Here is a 19619-nt window from a genome sequence, read left to right as displayed (position 1 = left end):
ATTGGTTAGCCCGGTGATGGGTATTAAGGAGGGCACGTACTGCATGGAGCACTGGGTGTTATATGCAAACAATGAATCATGGAACACTACATCAAAAACCAATGATGTATGGTGACTAACATAACATCATAAAATTAAAAAAAAAATGAAAATGTCCCCTTTGTTTAAGAAATATGCATAAATATTAAATTAATATTTAATTAACAATATAAGTCCAGCCCTGTATTAACCAAGCTTTGGTCTCATCGACTGCACTGTCTTCTGGGTGTTTTCACTTGGATATCTCCTCTTGACCTTCATTCGAAGATCTGAAGTGGAAAAACAGGTCCCACTCTTTAATATACCCAGTTCCTGTTTATGGCACCACTGTCATTTGTATATCTAAGATTAGGGACTGTGGAGTCATTTGATTTCCAGCATGTCTTTAGTGTTTCATTCTGAGAGCTTAGGTTTTTTTACCCTTCCCATTCTGTACCGCACTGATCTCTCATACTGCAGTCTCCCTGCCCTTGTTCTAGCCCTGGGATGCTCACCCTTGACCTAGGTTACTCTAGTCGCTGCTTTGCTGAATATGCAGCCTTCAGTACGCTGGTATCTGATTTTAGAACCTTACTTGCATTACTTTATGTTTGAAGAGGACTTCTTCCCCGTGGATTTTTAAGGGCTCTGAAGTTGCTATTTTTGTTCAAAGCCAGTTCTACAACACTTACCAACTCTAGGACTTTGCATAAATTGTAAATATTTCTGAGACTCTGTTTCTGCGTAGGTAAACCGAGGCAGTCATAATAGTATTTAGGTTATAGGGCTGTAGTAGGCTTTAAATCAGAGACTAAAATACGGTACCTGGCGCAGTTAGATACTAGGGATATTATTTTATTTTTTTTAAAGATTGATTTATTTTAGAGCGTGTGTGTGCGTCTCCAGTGGGGGGTTGGGGTGGGGAGAGAGAGAGAGAGACCCTCCCTGTTCAGCAGGGAGACCAACACAGGGCTCCATCCCAGGACCCTGAGATCACAACCCAAGTGGAAACCAAGAGTCAGTCACTTAACCGAGCCACCCAGGTGCCCCAGGGCAGCTGTTCTTAATCCTGTCAAGCCTTAATCCTTTTCCCCCAGATTTCATTGTTCTTCATATTGTGCTACTCTTAAGTATTCAGGTTTAACCTTTTAACAATATAAACCCGTTGTGTAATCAGATGTGGATGTTTGGTCACGACAGTCACTGAGAGAGAATGCGGAGGCGGAAGATCCCTTTTGGAGGAGGTAGCAGAAAGAGAAGTTCGTTTTTAAATACATTGAGTTTGAGGTGCCTGCACATTCAGTAAAGATGACTCTTGGTTGTATGACGAGACTTGGGTAAGGATAAGGAACTGGAGATGTCAGCTTACAGATAGTAATTGCAGACAAATTTGGGTGGCATCATTTTCAGGTTCAACAGTGCCTCTTCAGTCTGGACCTGACATTTTTTAAATAAAGATTTTAGCTGTTTTATCAAGATTTACTGAATACCTGTTATTGAAAGGCATGATATGTTGGGCACTGAGCTGATGCAAAGAGGCCTATTATCCAGCTTCTGTCTTGGGACCTTAACATCAAAGGACTTAGAAATTGAATGAAAGCAGAATGAAATATGGTTAAAAGATAAACATGGAGGGTAGCTGTGGTTGTGGATTATTTATGATGTTGAATTTGAAGGCATATGGGCAGCTAGGCGGGGGTGGTGACAAAGATAGCTTATTTTCACAAATGTTTAGGTTTCTTCACATTTCGGTAGCAGGAAGTAGGGAGAGGGTTTTCCAGGCAGCCTCCTACCTAAGTGGTGTGTGATAGGAGAAGGGTCACACTTCAGTCTATGGGTGTAGACATTGTGTAAACATTGGATGTCTTGTGATTGTTCTATAAACCTATTTTACTGGTTTTCTTGGTTCTGAGAGTCAGAGTCTTCTAGTTTATTAGGTTATTAGAAAATTGGTACATTTTATGAGATTTTATATATTCTTTGTTTCCTTTGTGTCAAATGTGTGAAATACTTTTGATTGTTGAAGAATATTTTATGTTAAAAATAAACTCCTTAGGGAACCTTAGTGACTGTAAGTGTACTGTCTAATCAACATTCTGAGATATATATAGCTTTGATAATTTATACAGGGATGAGAATAAAAATCTGTGAGGTCTAATAAATGCAGAACTTCAAATTGTTAATGCAAAGAATAATTGTGTTCTGGTGGAGAGAAACTTCTGTGTTTGTGTTTTCTGATTGCACTCTTGATGCCATTTGTCTTAAAGTAGACAGAAGACTTTAAATTCTTTGCTTTCATAGCCTCAGAATACTTATCCCTTAAGTACTAAGGTAGTTGTGGGTGAGTGAACTGGAATGTGAGGGTGGGTAAGAATTTTCCTATTTCATTAAGCTTACTTTTCCATAGGAGAGGTCCTACTGAATAATTGCTTATATAGGTTTCCAGTTACCTTGTAACTTTATCAATAAAGAGGTTGCCTAAGACATGTGACAAAATACACTAATGTGAATACTTTTAATCTTTCTTCAGCTAAGATTTTTTCTTTTTCTTGAGATAGAATTCTTTTCTAATTGTACCAGAAGACACAGAAAAGGCTCCCTTGGTTAACTTAGTTTTTTTTTTTTTTTTTTAAGATTTTATTTATTTATTTGACAGAGAGCACAAGCAGGGGGAGCAGCAGAAGGAGCCGGAGAAGCAGGCTCCCCGCTGAGCAGAGAGCCTGTTGTGGGGCTCGATCCAGGACCTTAAGATCATGGCCTGAGCCAAAGGCAGATGCTTAACCATAAGTCTAGTTACCATCTGTCACCATAGAAAGTGATTCTAGTATTATTGACAGTATTCCCTATGTTGAACATTACATCCGCATGACTAATTTATTTTATAACTGGAAGTTTGTACCTCCTAATCCCTTCACCTGTTTCACCTGCCCCTCCAGTCCTTACCTCCTCTACACTTTACTCCCTGTATTTTTGAGTGTCTGTTCACTTGTTTTGTTTTTTAGATTACACATGTAAGAAATCATACAGATTTGTCTTTTTCTAACTTATTTCGCTTAGCATAATACCCTCTAGGTTCATCCATGTTGTCACAAATGACGAGATTTCATTCTTTTTTTTTTAAAATTGCTGAGTAATATTCCATTGTGTGTGTGTGTGTGCGCGCGCGCGCACCACATCTTCTTTATCTGTTGATGTGCTAAATAGAGCTGCATTGAACATAAGGGTACATATATCTCTTTGAATTGGTGTTTTTGTTTTCTTTTAGATAAATACCCAGAAGTAGAATTGCTGGGTCATAGGGTAGTTCTACTTTTAATTTTTCGAGGAACCTCCATACTGTTTTCCATAGTGACCGCACCCATGAGCATTCCCACTAACAGTTTGAGTGTACCCTTTTCTCCACATCTCACCAAAACTTATTTTGTTTTAGTTTTGATAATAACCAATCTGACCAGTGTGAGGTAATATCTCATTGTAGTTTTGATTTGCATTTCCCTTATGATTCGTGATGTTGAGCATCTTTTCATGTGCCTGTTGACCATCTGTAGATCTTCTTTGGGAAAGGGTCCTCTGCCCGTTTTTTAATCAGATTTTTTGTTGGTTTGTTTTTTTGCTATTGAGTTTTATAAGTTCTTTATATATTTTGGCTGTATGATTTGCAACTGTCTGCTCCCGTTCGGTAGGTTGCCTTTTCATTTTGTTGATGGTTTCCTTTGCTATGCAAAAGATTTTTAGTTTGGTGTAATCACATTTATTTTAGCTTTTTTTGTTCTTGCCTGGGGAGACTGATCCAAAAAAATGTTGCTAAGACCAGTATCAAAGAGCCTAGTGCCTGTTTCCTTCTAGGACTTTTATGGTTTCAGGTCTTACGTATAAGTCTTTTAATCCATTTTGAGTTAATTTCTGTGCATGGTGTAAGGTAGTGGTCGTGTTTCTTTTTCATGTGGCCGTCCAGTTTTTCCAGCTCTATTTATTGAAGAGACTGTCTTATCCCCTTTGTATATTCTTGCCTCCTTTATTGTGGATTAACTGACCATTTATGCATGGTTTTATTTTTGGGGTCTCTAGTCTGTTCCATTGATCTACGAGTATATTTTTTTTTAAGTTTCTTTTTTTTTAAGATTTTATTTATTTATTTGACAGAGAGAGACACAGCGAGAGAGGGAATGCAAGCAGGGGGAGTGGGAGAGGGAGAAGCAGGCTTCCCGCGGAGCAGGGAGCCTGATGCGGGGCTCGATCCCAGGACCCTGGGATCATGACCTCAGCCGAAGGCAGACGCTTAACGCCTGAGCCACCCAGGCGCCCCCTACGAGTATATTTTTTGCTTCAGTACCATACTGTTTTGATCACTATAGCATTGTTTTATAGTTTGAAATCGGGGGTGAGATACCTCCAACTTTGGCTATTTTTTAGATTCTGTTGTACAGACATTTTAACAGTGTTCTTCCAATGCATGAGCATGATATATCTTTTCATTTATTTGTGTCTTCAGTTTCTGTCATCACTCTTACAGTTTTCAGAGTATAGGTCTTTCACCTATATCTATTCCTAGGTATTTTACTCTTGATGTAATTGTAAATGGGATTGTTTTCTTAATTTCTCTTTCTGATAGGTTATTACTAGTGCATAGAAATGCAACCAATTTTTGTATGTTAGTTTTTGTATTCTGTGACTTAACTGAATTCATGTACTAGTTTTAATAGTTTCTTCGGTGGAATCTATAGGGTTTTCTATAAATATAGTGTGTCACCTGTGAATAGTGATGGTTTTACTATTCTTTACCAATTTGGATGCCTCTTATTTCTTTTTCTTGCCTAATTGTTGTGGCTAGGATTTCCTACTATGTTTGAATAAAAGTGATGAGAGTGGGCATCTTTGTCTTGTTCCTAATCTTAGAGAAAAAGCTTTCAGTTTTCGCCATTGAGTATGATGATAACTGTGGGTTTATCATATATGGCCTTTATTATGTTGAGATATGTTCCCTCTACATGTGCTTCCTTGAGAGCTTTTATCAGAAATAGATGTTGAATTTTGTCAAATGCTTTTTCTATATCTATTGAGGTGATCATATGATTTTTAGCCTTCATTTTGTTAATGTGGTGTATCATGTTGATTTGTGGATATGAGCCATCTCTGCATCTCTGGAATAAATCCCATTTTATTATGGCTTATGATCCTGTTAATGTGTTGTTGGATTTAGTTTGCTAATATTTTTACTGAGGATTTTTGCATCTATATTCATTAAAGATATTGGCCTATAATTTTCTTCTTTTGTGTTGTCTTTTTCCGGTTTTGGTATCAGGGTACTGTGGCCTCATAAAAGGAATTTGGAAGTATTCCTTCCTGTTTACTTTTTTTTGGGAATAATTTGAGTAAGATAGGTACTAACTCTTCTTTCATTGTTTGATAGAATTCACCTGGTCCTGGACATTTTTTTTTTAATTGCTGGTTCAATTTTATTACTTGTAATTAGTCTATTCATATTTTCTGTTTTTTAATGATTCAGTCTTGGAAGGCTATGTGTTTCTAGGAATTTATCCACTTCTTCTGGTTTTTCCAATTTGTTGGCCTACAGTTGTAGTAATCTCTTATGATCTTATGCATTTGTTGTCAGTTGTAATTTCTCTTCTTTCATTTTTGATTGAATTGGGACCATGTCTCTTTTATTCTTGACGATTCTGGCCACAGGTTTATCAATTTTTATCTTTTCAAAGCGCCAGCTTTTAGTTTCATTGATCTTTTCTAATTTTTTAAACTATTTCATTTATTTCCACTGTGATTTTTATTATTTCCTTCTACTAACTTTGGGCTTTATTCTTTTTCTTTTTTTTCCCCCCCTAGTTCTTTAGGTATGAACTGAGATTGTTTATTTGAGATATATGTTGTTTTTTTGGGGAGGTCTGTATCGCTATAAACTTCCCTCTCACAACTGCTTTTGCTATGTCCATAGATTTTGGTCTGTTGTATTTCCATTTTCATTTGTCTCAAGGTATTCTGTGATTTGTCCTTTGATTTCTTAGTTGACCCTTTGGTTGTTTAGCAGCATGTTGTTTAGTTTCCATGTGTTTATGTTTTTTGCAGTTTTCTATTTATAATTGGTTTCTAGTTTCATGCCATTGTGGTCAGAAAAGGTGCTTGATACGATTTCAGTCTCTTGAATGTATTGAAACTTATTTTGTTGCCTAACATGTGTTCTATCTTGGAGAATGTTCCATGAGCACTTGAGAGGTATGTGTATTCTGCCTTTGGATGGGATGTTCTGTAAATATCTGTTAAGTCCATCTAGTCTACCATGTCTTTTAAGGCCAGTGTTTCCTTGTTGGTTTTCTGTCTGGATGACCTATCCATTGATGTAAGTGGAGTCCTAAAGTCCCGTACAATTATTGTATTGCTGTTGATTTCTCCCTTTATGTCTGTTCACATTCCCTTTATATAGAGTAAGGGCTCCTATGCTGGGAGGCACACATATTCACAAATGTTGTATCCTCTTCTTGGACTGAGCTCTTTATCATTATGTAATGCCCTTCTTTGCCTTTTGTTTACAATCTTTGATTTAAACTCTATTTTGTCTGGTAAGAGTATTGCTACTCCTGCTTTTTTGTGTTCATTTACATGGACTATCTTTTCACTTTTAGTCTGTGTGTGTCTTTAGGTCTGAAGCAAGTCTCTTGTAGGCAGCATGTAGATGGGTCTTATATTCTTTATCCATTCAGTCACTCTATGTCTTAAGATTGGAGCATTCCCATTGTGAGTAATTATTGAGAGGTATGCACTTGCTGCCATTGTGTTAATTGTTTTCTGGTTGTTTTTGTAGTTCTTCTCTGTGTCTTATTTTGGTCTCTTCCCTTGTGGTTTGCTGGTTTTCTTTAGTATTATTTTGGGTTCCTTTCTCTTTAGTTTTTGTATATCTTTGATAGGTTTTTGGTTTGTGGTTACCATGAGTTTCATATATATCTACCTACATATATAGCAGTCTGTTTTAAGCCTGTGTTGCTAAAGTTTGAATGCATTCTAAAAGTCCTGCATTTTTTACTCTCCCTATACACATTTTATGTTCTTGACATCATATTTTACATCTTTTTTTGTATCCCTTAACCATGTAGTGTAGTTATAGTTGATTTTTACTATTTTTCTCATTTAACGTTTATAGTAGCTTTTTAAAGTGGCTCATCCACTGCCTTTACGAGGGAGATTTTTTTCCCCTAATTTTCTTTTTTTTAAGATTTTATATATTCATTTGACAGAGCATGTGCACGTGCACAAGCAAGGGGAGCAGCAAAGGGAGAGGGGAAGCAGACTCCCCACTGAGCAGGGAGCCTGATGCGGGGCTCGATCCCAGGACCCTGGGATCAGGACCTGAGTCAAAAGCAGATGCTTAACTGACTGAGCCACCCAGGCGTCCCTCCCTTAATTTTCTTATTTCTAGGTACAGCCTCTTCTTTTCTGCTTAAAGAAGACCCTTTAACATTTTCTGTAAGGTCGGTTTAGTGGTGAGAAACTCCTTTAATTTTCACTTGTTTGGGAAACTCGTCCTTCAGTTCTGAATGATAGTGTATAATTTTGTTAATGATATAAAATGATATTTTGGTTGTTCCATTTGGTTGACTTTAAAAACATTTTTAGTAGGAAATAATAATAGATGGGTAAGTAGTACATTACACTGAAAAAAGGAAACTACTCCAACATTGTCCAGGCATTAGCATCCATATGTCCTTTTTCCTTCCCATTCTTTCCTAAAAAAAACAAAAAACCAAAAGCTGTAAATATTTTTAAAAGAGTACATATAAAATTAAGATCCAAACAAATCTTTATGAAAACTCAGTTAATGAAAAGGTCAAATCTAGTTGAGGGAGGAATTTTCCTGTGCCTAAGGATTATGCATCAGCAGTTGCTCCTGGAACTAACTTCTTTTCTAGAAGATATTTTCAGCCTTTAAATGGTTATAAAATGGCAGTTCCTAAATATATCACTTCTTTTCATTGAGTATCTATCAATACCTTACATCATGTCTGTTTATTATATTTACATACATATGTGTATATAAATATACACACATTTAATATACATGTAGATAAAACTTTTAAAAGTAAAATACTTGCAGAAAAGTGCGCATATATGTGTATACCTTGATGAATGTTCACACATGAGCTACAGCATCTGTGTAAATAGCACATTTTGGAGTATATTTTACAAATAGTTTTCTTTGGTTTGTGTAAGAAGCAGAAGCACCAATCTACGTTGTGAATCTAGAGGTCCTTTTTAGGTTGGCTGAAGATGTCTGGTTATTTCTACCTCGGGTGTTTTCCTAACTTAGACGCTCAAGGACAAGCTATATGTCCTTGATCATCCATTAGTCTGCCTAATTTTCAGAGGAGAATCTTGACCTTGCCTATTTCAGTTTCCCCAAAGCTTCAGTGAGCTGGCTTTTTATTCAAGTCTGCATTCTTGTAATGCCCCTCAGCTTTACAGAAGAATCTTAGCTCTGCTCCTAGACTTCGCATTAAGGCGAGTGGCTTTGTATTTGTCTTTCTACTCCAGACATGTCCCTAGGGAGGACAAACAAGCTCCCTGCCACTCAAGATTTATCAAAGTCTTGTTTGAAAGAAGCAATATTTAGTGAGGAGTGCTTAAAGGATATGTAGGGCATACATTATATTAGTTTTAAATATACTCCTGGATCAAGTCAGATTAGCAAAAGAACACCATCCTTATATCAGGTTTTATTGACATACCAACAGACTTTTACTGAATTGTTAGTTGGTGTGATATTAGCAGGTGTTATCATGACCAACTCAGGACATCCCCTGGCACCATCACCTAGTATTTTTCCTTCTCAGTGAAAGCAAATGGGCTCCATGGTCTATGACTGTCATCTTTCCTTAAATGAAATATTCCTCAAGTTTCTCTGCTCCTTGCAGAAAGATAGTCCGTACATCTGCAAAGAGGAAAGGCGTAGTTCAAATCTTGATTAATCTTTTTTGCTTAGAAATCATATGAGCTTTTTGGTGTCTTTTTGAATTATGCACATGCAATTTAAAATATTTGTAAGATTTTATATTTTTTAGAGCAGTTTCAGGTTTACAGCAAAATTGAGGGGAAGGTATAGAGTTTCCCATATACTCCCTAACCCCCACACATCCAGAACCTTCCCTGTTACCAATATCCCCTGCCAGACTGGTACATTTTTACAGTTGATGAACCAACAGTGACACATCATAATCGCCCAAAGTCCATAGTTTACATAATGGTTCGGTCTTGGTGTTGCGCGTTCTGTGGGTTTGGACAAATGTATGAGGCCATGTATACTTCATCATGGCATCATACACAGTATTCTCACTGCTTTAAAAATCCTTTGTGCTCTGCCTAGTTATCCCTTCACTCCCAAACCTTGCAATCACTAATCTTTTTTACTGTCTTCATAGTTTTGCCTCTTTTAGAATGGCCTGTAGTTGGAATTCTGCAGTATGTAGCCTACTCAGATTGGTTTCCTCCCCTTAGTAATATGCATTTAAGTTTCCTCCATGTGGGTGGAGTTGATTCAGCATTTTACTCTTGGTTTCAGCTGAGGTGGTGATCTCAGTGTTGTGGGATCTAGCACTGTGTTGGGGTCTGCATGCTCAGCTCGGAGTCTGCTTGAGATTCTCTCTCTCTCCCTCTGCCCCTCCCACTTGTGCTCTCTCTCTCTCAAATAAATAAATCTTAAAAAAAAAGTTTCCTCTGTGTGTTTTTATAGCTTGATAGCTCATTTCTTTTTAATGCTGAATAATATTCCATTGTGTAGATGTACCACAGTTAATTAATCCATTTACCTACTGAAGGACATCTTGATTGCTTTAAGGTTTTGGCAGTTATAAAGCTGCTGCAGATATCCATGTGCAGGTTTTTGTGTGGACGTAAGTTTTCAACTCCCTTGGGGAAATAACCAATGCTCATGATTGCTGGATGGCGTAATAATAGTGTGTTGACTTTTGTAGGAAGCTGCTGTACTGTTTTGCTTTGCCAGCAATGAATGAGAATTTCTCTTGCTTCACATTCTCACCAGGATTGGATGGTGTTGGTGTTCCAGATTTTGGAAATTCATATGAGCGGGTCATGGTGCCTCTTTGTTATTTAATTGCATTTCCCTAATGACCTATGATGTGGAGCATCTCTGTTCACAGGCTTTTTTTGCCATCTGTATATCTTCTTTGTGAGGTGTCTGTTAAACTCTTTGGCCCATTTTTTAATTGGATTGTCTGTTTTAAGAGTTTTTTGGGGGGCGCCTGGCTGGCTCAGTCAATGGGGCATGAGACTCTTGATCTTGGGGTTGTGAATTCGAGCCCCACATTGGGTGTAGAGATTACTCAAATCTTAAAAACAAAGCTTTTTGTATACTTTGTATAGCAGATCTTTATCAGCTGTGTCTTTTGTAAATATTTTCTCCTAGTCTGTGGCTTGTCTTATTCTGTTGATACTGTCTTTTGCAGAACAGAACTTCTCAATTTTAATGAAATCCAGCTTATCAATTACTTTGTGCATGGATTGTGCCTCTAGATTGTATCTTAAAAGGGATCACCATACCCAAGGTTATCTAGATTTTCTCTTGTGTTATTTTCTAGGAGTTGTGTAGTTCTGCATTGTACATTTAGGTCTGTGATCCATTTTGTGAAATACTTTAATATAATTCTTTAAAAAAATAAAACATACCAGTTGTAGTTCATGACAGGGTAAAATGATTCTGCCTTTAATTCCCACGTCCAGGTCTACGGATCCCGCTGGCTGTTTAGCTTACTGTTGTACTAAAACATCCAAAAAGCAGATAGTTGGGGGCAGTCCTATGAGGAGATCCTCGGCATCCTTTAATATCACTAGGGGAAAGTAACATGCACTTATTTCAGAGGACTGTGGTCCTCCAAAGAGCTCTCAAGCTTTATAACTCTTTCTTAGAAACAGCAGCCCAAGGTGTTCTCTGATAAATTCCAATTCAGTAGGTTCCTCAGAGACGTCTCTAACTTGTGGTCATTTGATATTTTTATACACCTTTTACAATAAATACTTTCATTTCCTCCTGAACGTTTAAGAAAAGCAGGGCCCTATAAAAGCCCCCCCATCTCCCCAATTCCCCTCAACCCAGGAAGGAAAGTGCAAGTTGCTCCCCTTGGTGTTTTTATTTTTTAAAATAAAAGAATGGTTTTTAAACATCATGTAAAGCCTGGACTGCTGGGTTACCTGTGTATTTGTGCTGATAGCCATATATATCCTTGACTTTTTGCTAAATGAAAGTATAGTCAGTGATTCTTTTAGCTGAGATGTGCCTTAACTTCATCCTTAGGCATGTTGAAGTCTTCACATCCCTCAAGGACTAGTGCAAACACCCCTCTATCCTTGAAGCTTGTCGCCCTCTTCACTGGCCATCTCAAAGTCTGGTGTCATCTCCCAGCCTTGAGTCACTGAATGGAGAAGCTGTTCGGGATCTTGATCATCGGATTCCTTTCTTTAGCCTTCATATGGAAAAACCAGGTCTGGGGGGTCATAGGGCTGGCTGTGGCTGGCTGTTACTAGGAGAACCCCAGAACCAGCCCTAGAGTCCAGATTCCCAAAGTCCACCTCCTGTCTCCTTCCTTTCTGTGTTCCATCCTTTGTGAATATTTCAATCTCATGCACTCTGAATCAGAGTTTGAAATAAAATGATCTGATTTTTTTTTTTTGCAATTTGAAGCACCACTTACTAGTTTTATCTTTAAAATATTCAAACTTTGTAGCCCAACTTCTGTGGATAATTCATGATTTTATGTTGATGGTGATTTTGTTATGATTGACATCAGGTTCACTTCTTGGCTTAGTGATCCTGGTTGTTTGGTATCTAAAGAAGAGGGAGACTTAGGCCCAAGTTGGTCTCACATAAGCCAGACTCATGAAATTCAGTTGAAGTCGACCGCAGTTTATTGAGCATTTACTGAAGTCCAGCCCCTTTTTGGGCATTGAGGACACACCATTGAACCAGCCCTGCGTAGTCCTGTTGTCACGGAGCTTTCTTGGGAAGGGATTGGTTCCCCTTTTCCATTATTAATGCTAGAGCAATGGAATTAACGACAGGGAAAGTTCTCTTCCCTCTCTGACAAAGCTCCTAAATCAGCCAGATGAACCAGGTTTTATACAAATGAAGTCATATTTATATAATCCCTGATTCCATGGACTCAGCAGCTCAGGGGAGACTGTCTTGACCTGTAGACAGTATGTGGTAGAAGCGGAAGAGGAGCTTTAGGGTAAAGATGCTGAACCTCTTAATGTCATTTTCTATTTTGTGCATCAGGACTAACAGTAGCCTGTCACGAATATCAGATGAGGTTCCTAAGGTAGCGTGACTGGACTGGTGTGGGGAGTGAGATACCCAGCAAGTGGTTACTGTCCCTCACCACCCCCTTAATTCAGGTCTGTTTAATTTCACCTTCTTAGAGAAACTTCCCCCGGTTAAAAAACAAAATTCAAGTGAATTTGGGGATCTAATTGGCTTTATTAAATGATTCAAGAATCAGGCAGTATCCCTTCTAGCAAATAGAGGGGAGCTCTGAGGAGTTGTACAAAATGGAAGGTTTTTATAAGTGGGGCAAGAAAGTTATTAGCAAAGGAAAAGGATGGTTCCAGGCAAGGTAGTTTTCCATTAGGGGGAGGGATGGGGGGTCTTATTACCATGCAGATAACTTCATCTTCCTTTGTCAGATGGAGAGGGCTTGTGTGGCAGTTGGCAGTTGATAAAAATATCAAATGACCACAACTGGATGACTCCTTGGTCATCCAGTGTAGTTGCGGAAATGAAGATCAGAGCGTGCTGACGTTTTCTTCCTGTGGGAGCCACTTCTTAGTCTTTTTTGCTTACTTGTGGCACAAATTAAGCTCATGGGGATAATACCCTGCTTCCAAGAATGGATCCAGGAAGCCAACTGGAATCCCACCTCTCAGGACGCGCTGGAATGAGAGTGACATCATTATTGGGGAGGTATTGTGCCCTGCGGTTAAAACCCTGGGCTGAGCCACCTTGGGCAAGCTACTTAACCCTTCTGTGCCTGAATATTCTTTTTAAAGATTTTATTTATTTTTATTAGAGAGAGAATGAGAGACAGAGAGCATGAGAGGGGGGAGGGTCAGAGGGAGAAACAGACTCCCTGCCGAGCAGGGAGCCCGATGCGGGACTCGATCCCAGGACTCCAGGATCATGACCTGAGCCGAAGGCAGTCGCTTAACCGACTGAGCCACCCAGGCGCCCCTGTGCGTGAATATTCTTATCTGCAAATTAGGGATAAACCTATACTACCTACTGGATAGGGTTGTTATGGAGATTGAATGAGTTTATATGGCTGAGGTTAGCTTAGAACAGTTTTTTGTTAGTAATATTTTTTGCTACTGAGAAAATCTTGATTCTGATAAGAGTAAATCATAAGCTTCCATAGTTAATTTGTAACAAAATTCAATGTCATCTTTTTTTATTTTTTTAAAGATTTTATTTATTTATTTGACAGAGAGCACAAGCGGGGGCGGGGGCCCTGAGCAGCAGAGGGGGAGAGAAAAGCAGGCTCCCCGCTGAGCAGGGAGCCTGAATATTTTAAAGATAAAACTAATAAGTCCATCCCAGGACCCTGAGATCATGACCTGAGCCTAAGGCAGATGTGTAACTGGCTGAGCCACCCAGGCACCCCTCAATCTCATCTTAATACACCAGTTGCTTATGTTATATTGCCCTTCCATATTTAAATATTACCTGAATGGAAGCATTACTTTTGATTTTTATTATGTAGATTAGTTATAATATGGTTTGCTTTTAGAGAACAATTTTGACATTACTATTCAAGACCTATCAGTCTGGAATTAGAAAAATTATTGCCATTGCAATTGTTGATTTTTTTTTTTTTTGAGAGCTTTAATGCTTTATGAATCATAGCTATGAGCTGATAAAGGTGATCAAAATGTGTGAGGAAGTCCTGATAGTTATAGGAAAAGAAAGTCCTCACTCTTTTTTTTTTTTTTAAGATTTTATTTATTTATTTGAGAGAGAGAATGAGAGACAGAGAGCACAAGAGGGAAGAGGGTCAGAGGGAGAAGCAGACCCCCTGCCGAGCAGGGAGCCCGACGTGGGACTCGATCCCGGGACTCCAGGATCATGACCTGAGCCGAAGGCAGTCGCTTAACCGACTGAGCCACCCAGGCGCCCCGAAAGTCCTCACTCTTGAGCAAAAGCTAGATGTAATCAGAGATGGATTTGCTCCCTATTATTAGTAATAAGGAAGAATAATTGTGTGAGTCTGAAATATTAGCCCCTAACCTTTTCCCAACTGTTTTTATAATGTAAGTGGTTTTTAGACACTTTAAAATATGGACAATAAAAATACAGATGATAAACTGGCTTACAAGGTGCAGTATGATCTAACACCTGCCTACATTTCCTTTCAGATTTTATCAGAATTTTTCTCTGGCTCATTATGTTCCAGGCACACTGTCCTTTCAGTACCTTGGGCTCTTCCTCAGAACCTAAGGTCATGATGGACCTTCAGCTAGAATGCACTCATCTCTCACCTGACTGTCCCTCACCACCCCCTTAATTCAGGTCTGTTTAATTTCACCTTCTTAGAGAAACTTCCCCCGGTTAAAAAACAAAATTCAAGTGAATTTGGGGATCTAATTGGCTTTATTAAATGATTCAAGAATCAGGCAGTATCCCTTCTAGCAAATAGAGGGGAGCTCTGAGGAGTTGTACAAAATGGAAGGTTTTTATAAGTGGGGCAAGAAAGTTATTAGCAAAGGAAAAGGATGGTTCCAGGCAAGGTAGTTTTCCATTAGGGGGAGGGATGGGGGGTCTTATTACCATGCAGATAACTTCATCTTCCTTTGTCAGATGGAGAGGGCTTGTGTGGCAGTTGGCTTGATTGGAAAATTTTTTTTTTTTTTTAAGATTTTGTTTATTTGAAAGAGAGAGGGGGCTGGGGAGGAGCAGAGGGAGAGGGAGAAGCAGATTTCCCTACTGACCTGGGAGCCTGACCTGGGGCTCGATCCCAGGACTCTGGGATCATGACCTGAGCCAAAACCAAGAGTGAGATGCTTAACCGACTGAGCCTCCCAGATGCCCTGACTGCCTTGCCTCTTTATTCACTTGGGCAAGTTGTTGAACCTTTGGATTCAGACGGCCATTATGAAGGTCAGATCAGTCTTGTACATCACTTAGCATTGAAGTACTGACGCTTAGGAGCTCTCAAGCAGTGATGTGGGTGTGTTGATTTGTTAAAAATATAGTGAAATGTAGGTCTGAATAATTCTAAAACCCATTCTTTTCCCTCCTACCACACTTCTTCTGCCCATCACATTTCATTAAAAAACACAATTTGTGTTAAAATTTATGATTTGACTTGATAAAGTTAAAAAAGGTCTCATGTATTTCTTGGTTATTGAATAGTGGGATGGATACATTAACACATTGTGAAATTTATAGGGATTTTACACTGAGAAACTTTCCGAAAGAAAAAGCTTCAGAGTGGTATTTGTTTTATTTATTTTTTTTTTAGGTATAAAGACATTTTGATGTGAGCTGGGCTCTGTCCCTTTAAGTATTCCTTGTGTATCATTTACCTAGGTTTCTTCTTTGCATCTTTAATCTGTTGGTTCAGGTGTACCTGTGTTTAAAAATAACGACAATAAAAACTCAGTACCTCTGTTGGGAACTTCGGGAAGATCTGTCATCCTCCTTTTATGCATAACTTCCTGATGGGCTGTGTGTACTCAGCACCTCCTCCCGGATGTTTCCTACCTCTCCTGCCGCTTAGTATCTGCAGAGATGTCTCTACTCGGTTCCACCTTCTCACCTACAACCTCCACGCTAATAAAACTGCTAGAGAAGATGTCTTCCAAACGGTGTTTTTATATTTCTGAATATCAACGGCATTTCTGCCTTTGTTCCAGTAAATTAATCTTTGAGACACGGTTCAGAACCTGCCCTTTCCTTCCTGCTCCCCCTTCCCCCGTATAAACTCCTCCGGCTGGCGTTTGAGACCATTCTTTTCTAATCTTATCTCCCACTTTTGTTCCAACATTTACCTTTTATTTTATCCCAACTGTAATAAACAGTTTCCCTAACGTGTCTTCTGCATCCCACTTCCATATGTCAGCTCAAGCTGTTGGGGACGGCATAGATTAATGCTGGGGCTCTGTAGCCACACTCTCGGTACTTGTCTTTGTATCTGAAATTCTGTTTTGTTTAGAAAACCCTCCAAGACCAGGCCTGGTGTCTGTCTTGCTTATCTCCGCTCTGATTCCATGATCACGGCAGACAGCAGGCAGGTGGAATTTAAAAGCCCAGCCCCTCCTGTGCCGTCAGGCCTGATCTTGGGGCTCCGGTGGGGTCTCCAGGGGAGCACTAGGCTTCCTCTCTGTACTTATTTCTTTGCTAAACAGGCCAGCATCCGGTGGTGCTCCAGTCCCAGTTGCTGCTCTTGGTCCCAGCCCTCCCTAGCATGGGGCTTCTCCTTTGGTCCCTACAGCCCTGTCTTCTCTGGAGCTGCCTTTTCTGGGGGCTGGGATCGATTTTGGGGCTCACACCAAGCAGTTCTGTGACCCCAGTTAGGGGTCCCACAACCTAGCTCCATTGTGACACTCCCCGGACGCAGCACCAGGTCAGTCCCGCAGGACCAGCCCCCTCTCCCCGCGTTCAGATGCAAGTTCAGGTTGTCACCTGTGCTTCTGACCCACCAGCCATAAATCAGAGGTTCCTACTACCCGCCCCCCCTGGGTTCCATTAATTTGCTGGAGTAGTTCACCGAACTCAGGAAAACAGTTTACTTACTAGATTACCAGTTTATTTATTTTTTTATTTTTTTTTAAAGATTTTATTTATTTATTTGAAAGAGAGAGAATGAGAGAGAGAGCACATGAGAGAGGGGAGGGTCAAAGGGAGAAGCAGACTCCCTGCCGAGCAGGAAGCCTGATGCGGGACTCGATCCAGGGACTCCAGGATCATGACCTGAGCCGAAGGCAGTCGCTTAACCAACTGAGCCACCCAGGCGCCCGCAAGACGTAATTCTTAAGTTGTATGGTGCAACTTAGTAAGTGAGTTTAAGTAGCACGGGGATAGGACCCATGGGCACAAAGGGCTGCGCTTTTGCTGTGTGAAGCTGGTGGTTCTATGCTTAGTGCTCAAGGGGGAGGAGACGTACAGGGAATATTAGATCATAAATGTTTTCTTTGAATTTCTGCTTGTAAAGCTACTTTCGCAAGATTTCTCTGGTGCTTATCATTCAGTTCAGTATTAACAATTGGTGAGATATACAGGCAGTCATGAGACCCTTCGAGAATGTAGCAACCAGCGCGTGTTTGATCCTTATCGGAACGATGCACGCTAGAGGTCAGGCTTCTGGGCTAAGCGTGAACATTTTTCTGCTTCTCTCCGTCCTTGTCACATAAATCCTCTCTTGAAAACCTACTACCGTTGCCTGAAACATGCCTGAGTTTCCCACATTGGTCAGATGTTTTCCTTGCTCCTCTTAAAAAAAATAATCAGACCATTAAAGGAACAATTATTCTTAAACTTTGTTGAAAGAGAGGCAGGCTTCATTCAAGGGACGCCATCGTGATGGTTGTCTGACGACTGCAGTGGGGTCTTGCAGGTGGAGAGGGATTGGACTCCACTCTGAATGCAGCCTGGGCCAGTGGCAGGTTATAGCCAAGGAGCGGACTGGGGGTCCCTGGATGGGAAATTACTAAAGGGAAACATCAGGGTTGAGGGGGGAGAGTCTGGCTCGAGTGACCTAACAGGATTCTTGCTCAGGGTAGGCCACCGTGATCAGACCTCACCTGGGTGTGATGGATGATGAGCCCAGTTAGGTATTGCGGGGTGGGGGGGTTCCGGTTAAACTGATTTATAAGGATTCTTGCTAAAATTGGACAAAGCAGACAGGAACGTGGAAGCCCAGAAGTCAGGCCTGGTTGAGAAAGTGTTCAGGGGAGCCTGAGTTGGTCAATGAGCAAACCTTTGTCACTCCTTCGGCTGGAGCTCCTAGGTCTGCTTCTGAGCTGGGCCAGACTTGTCTCCATCTTCCCCTCCCGTCCTCTTCCATCTGCAGCTTATGGGCCAGCTCCAGCGTCCCTCCCCTTCTCCTCCAGCTGCCTAGGTCCTGCTTCACAGCCAAGTCCCAAGGAGGGGAATACGTCAGGATTGATTTCAAGATCTTCTGTATCTTCTCATATGTCTCATGAACCGATCTAAGTTTTCATCCCAATAAACATTGCTGGAAAAATGTGGCTCAGTAATATTCTTAAGATCCAGCAGACAGTGGTGAACCACGATAGGAGGGGCACTTTTGGGTTTTTATCTCTTCATAATAGTTCTCCCCCCCCCATATTTGATAGGAACAATGGCCGTTTTCTTGATATTTACTTGGAGAATGATGCAAACACAGTGTCCGTACCTTGTGAGTCTCCTCCCCTGCCCCATCACATCCCATCCCTAATGTCTAAAATCCTAGAGCTGCCGCCGCTGCTGGTAATAGCCTTTTCGTGTGGCGCATTTGATTTTTCTTGAAAATATTTTATAATTGCTTCTGATTTACACGTGAGCACAGACTCGCGGTATCTCTCTTCAAATGTGAGGTTGTGGCCTCGTGTCAGCTTTTGCAAGCTCCTAGAGCAAGAGTTCTTGGTCTGGGCATGGGAACAGACTTCGGAGTCTTCTGGCTCCGTGGCATGCCTGGACTAGATGTGGCTTCTTGCATATTTCGTGAATGTTCCCGAGGACAGAGGGGCCCACAGTTCTCATGAGATTCAAAATGTCTGTGGCTCCTGAAAGGAGAGTCTTATTTATGAAACTGGAATCGTAACCCAAAAGACAGATGACTGTTTCTAGGGCACGCGAGTTAGGCCCTGTGACCGTGGGACGTGGCTCAATGCCTGGTGCTGACCTTTAAGCTAGACTGTTTGTTTCGCCCTGGTTTCCTAGTTGAGTCACAAATGACAGATGGAGAGATCGACAGTAAGACTGATAGCCTGTCTCTCAGGGTAGAGTAGCATATTGATTAGTGTATCACCTGACCAGACACTATCCCTTAACAAGTTGGAGGCTGTTTGACATCATTGTTACCGGAGTGTTTCTGACATTCAGGTGTCACCCGAGGGAGGAACCGGTGCTGCTTAGGAAAAGCAGACATGGAGGTAAGAGGAGGGATGGAGGTGCCATTGACTGTGAATGCGTACTGTGGATTTTCACGGGTGCTCCTGGATTTAAAGAACAAAATTCAACTGAGTACATTTTAAGGATCTTATTGGCGTTATTCAGTGATATATGAATTGGGCAGAGAGAAAGGAGCTCTGAAGAGCTGTACAAGGCAAGAGGTTTCATAGACCAAGGTGAGCAGGAACAAGGAAGTTACGGGAGGCATTTGCTGTGTGGCTAAGGCAGGGTTGCTTTCCTGCTTTTGAGGAAACCAGGTCAGGTCACAAGTGCTGACTGGCTGACCTAGGCCTGCCTTTTCCGGGAGAGCCAGGCATAGATATTTAGTGAAGTTTTGGTTTGCTGACATTGGGGCTTAGCATGAATGACTCCATCTTGGACCCAGTCTCGTTACTTGTTACACAGGTATGACCACTTC

The 19619-nt window shown here is 40.6% G+C and overlaps 1 protein-coding gene across 3 annotated transcripts in view; it reads left to right on the top strand.

Annotated features, from left to right (window-relative positions):
- Positions 1 to 19619, top strand: part of LOC145721675 (MAGUK p55 subfamily member 7-like) — a 163455-nt gene that overhangs the window by 67019 nt on the left and 76817 nt on the right. Inside the window, exon 1 of one of the 3 annotated variants that reach the window (XM_081820790.1) lies at positions 9914 to 11517. The exons of the other annotated variants lie outside the window; for them this stretch is intronic. Coding sequence (XP_081676916.1) covers positions 11505 to 11517 — 13 coding nt within the window. The 5' untranslated portion in view covers positions 9914 to 11504. Of the gene's footprint in view, positions 1 to 9913; positions 11518 to 19619 lie in introns of those variants that run through there. 3 annotated transcript variants of the gene reach the window in all.

This window comes from Leptonychotes weddellii, chromosome 5 (genome assembly GCF_054177405.1).
Source record: "Leptonychotes weddellii isolate Sample4059 chromosome 5, ASM5417740v2, whole genome shotgun sequence".
Classification (NCBI taxonomy): Eukaryota; Metazoa; Chordata; class Mammalia; order Carnivora; family Phocidae; genus Leptonychotes; species Leptonychotes weddellii.
Note: the sequence above shows the minus strand (reverse complement) of the source record. Positions and strands in the feature narration are given on the sequence as shown.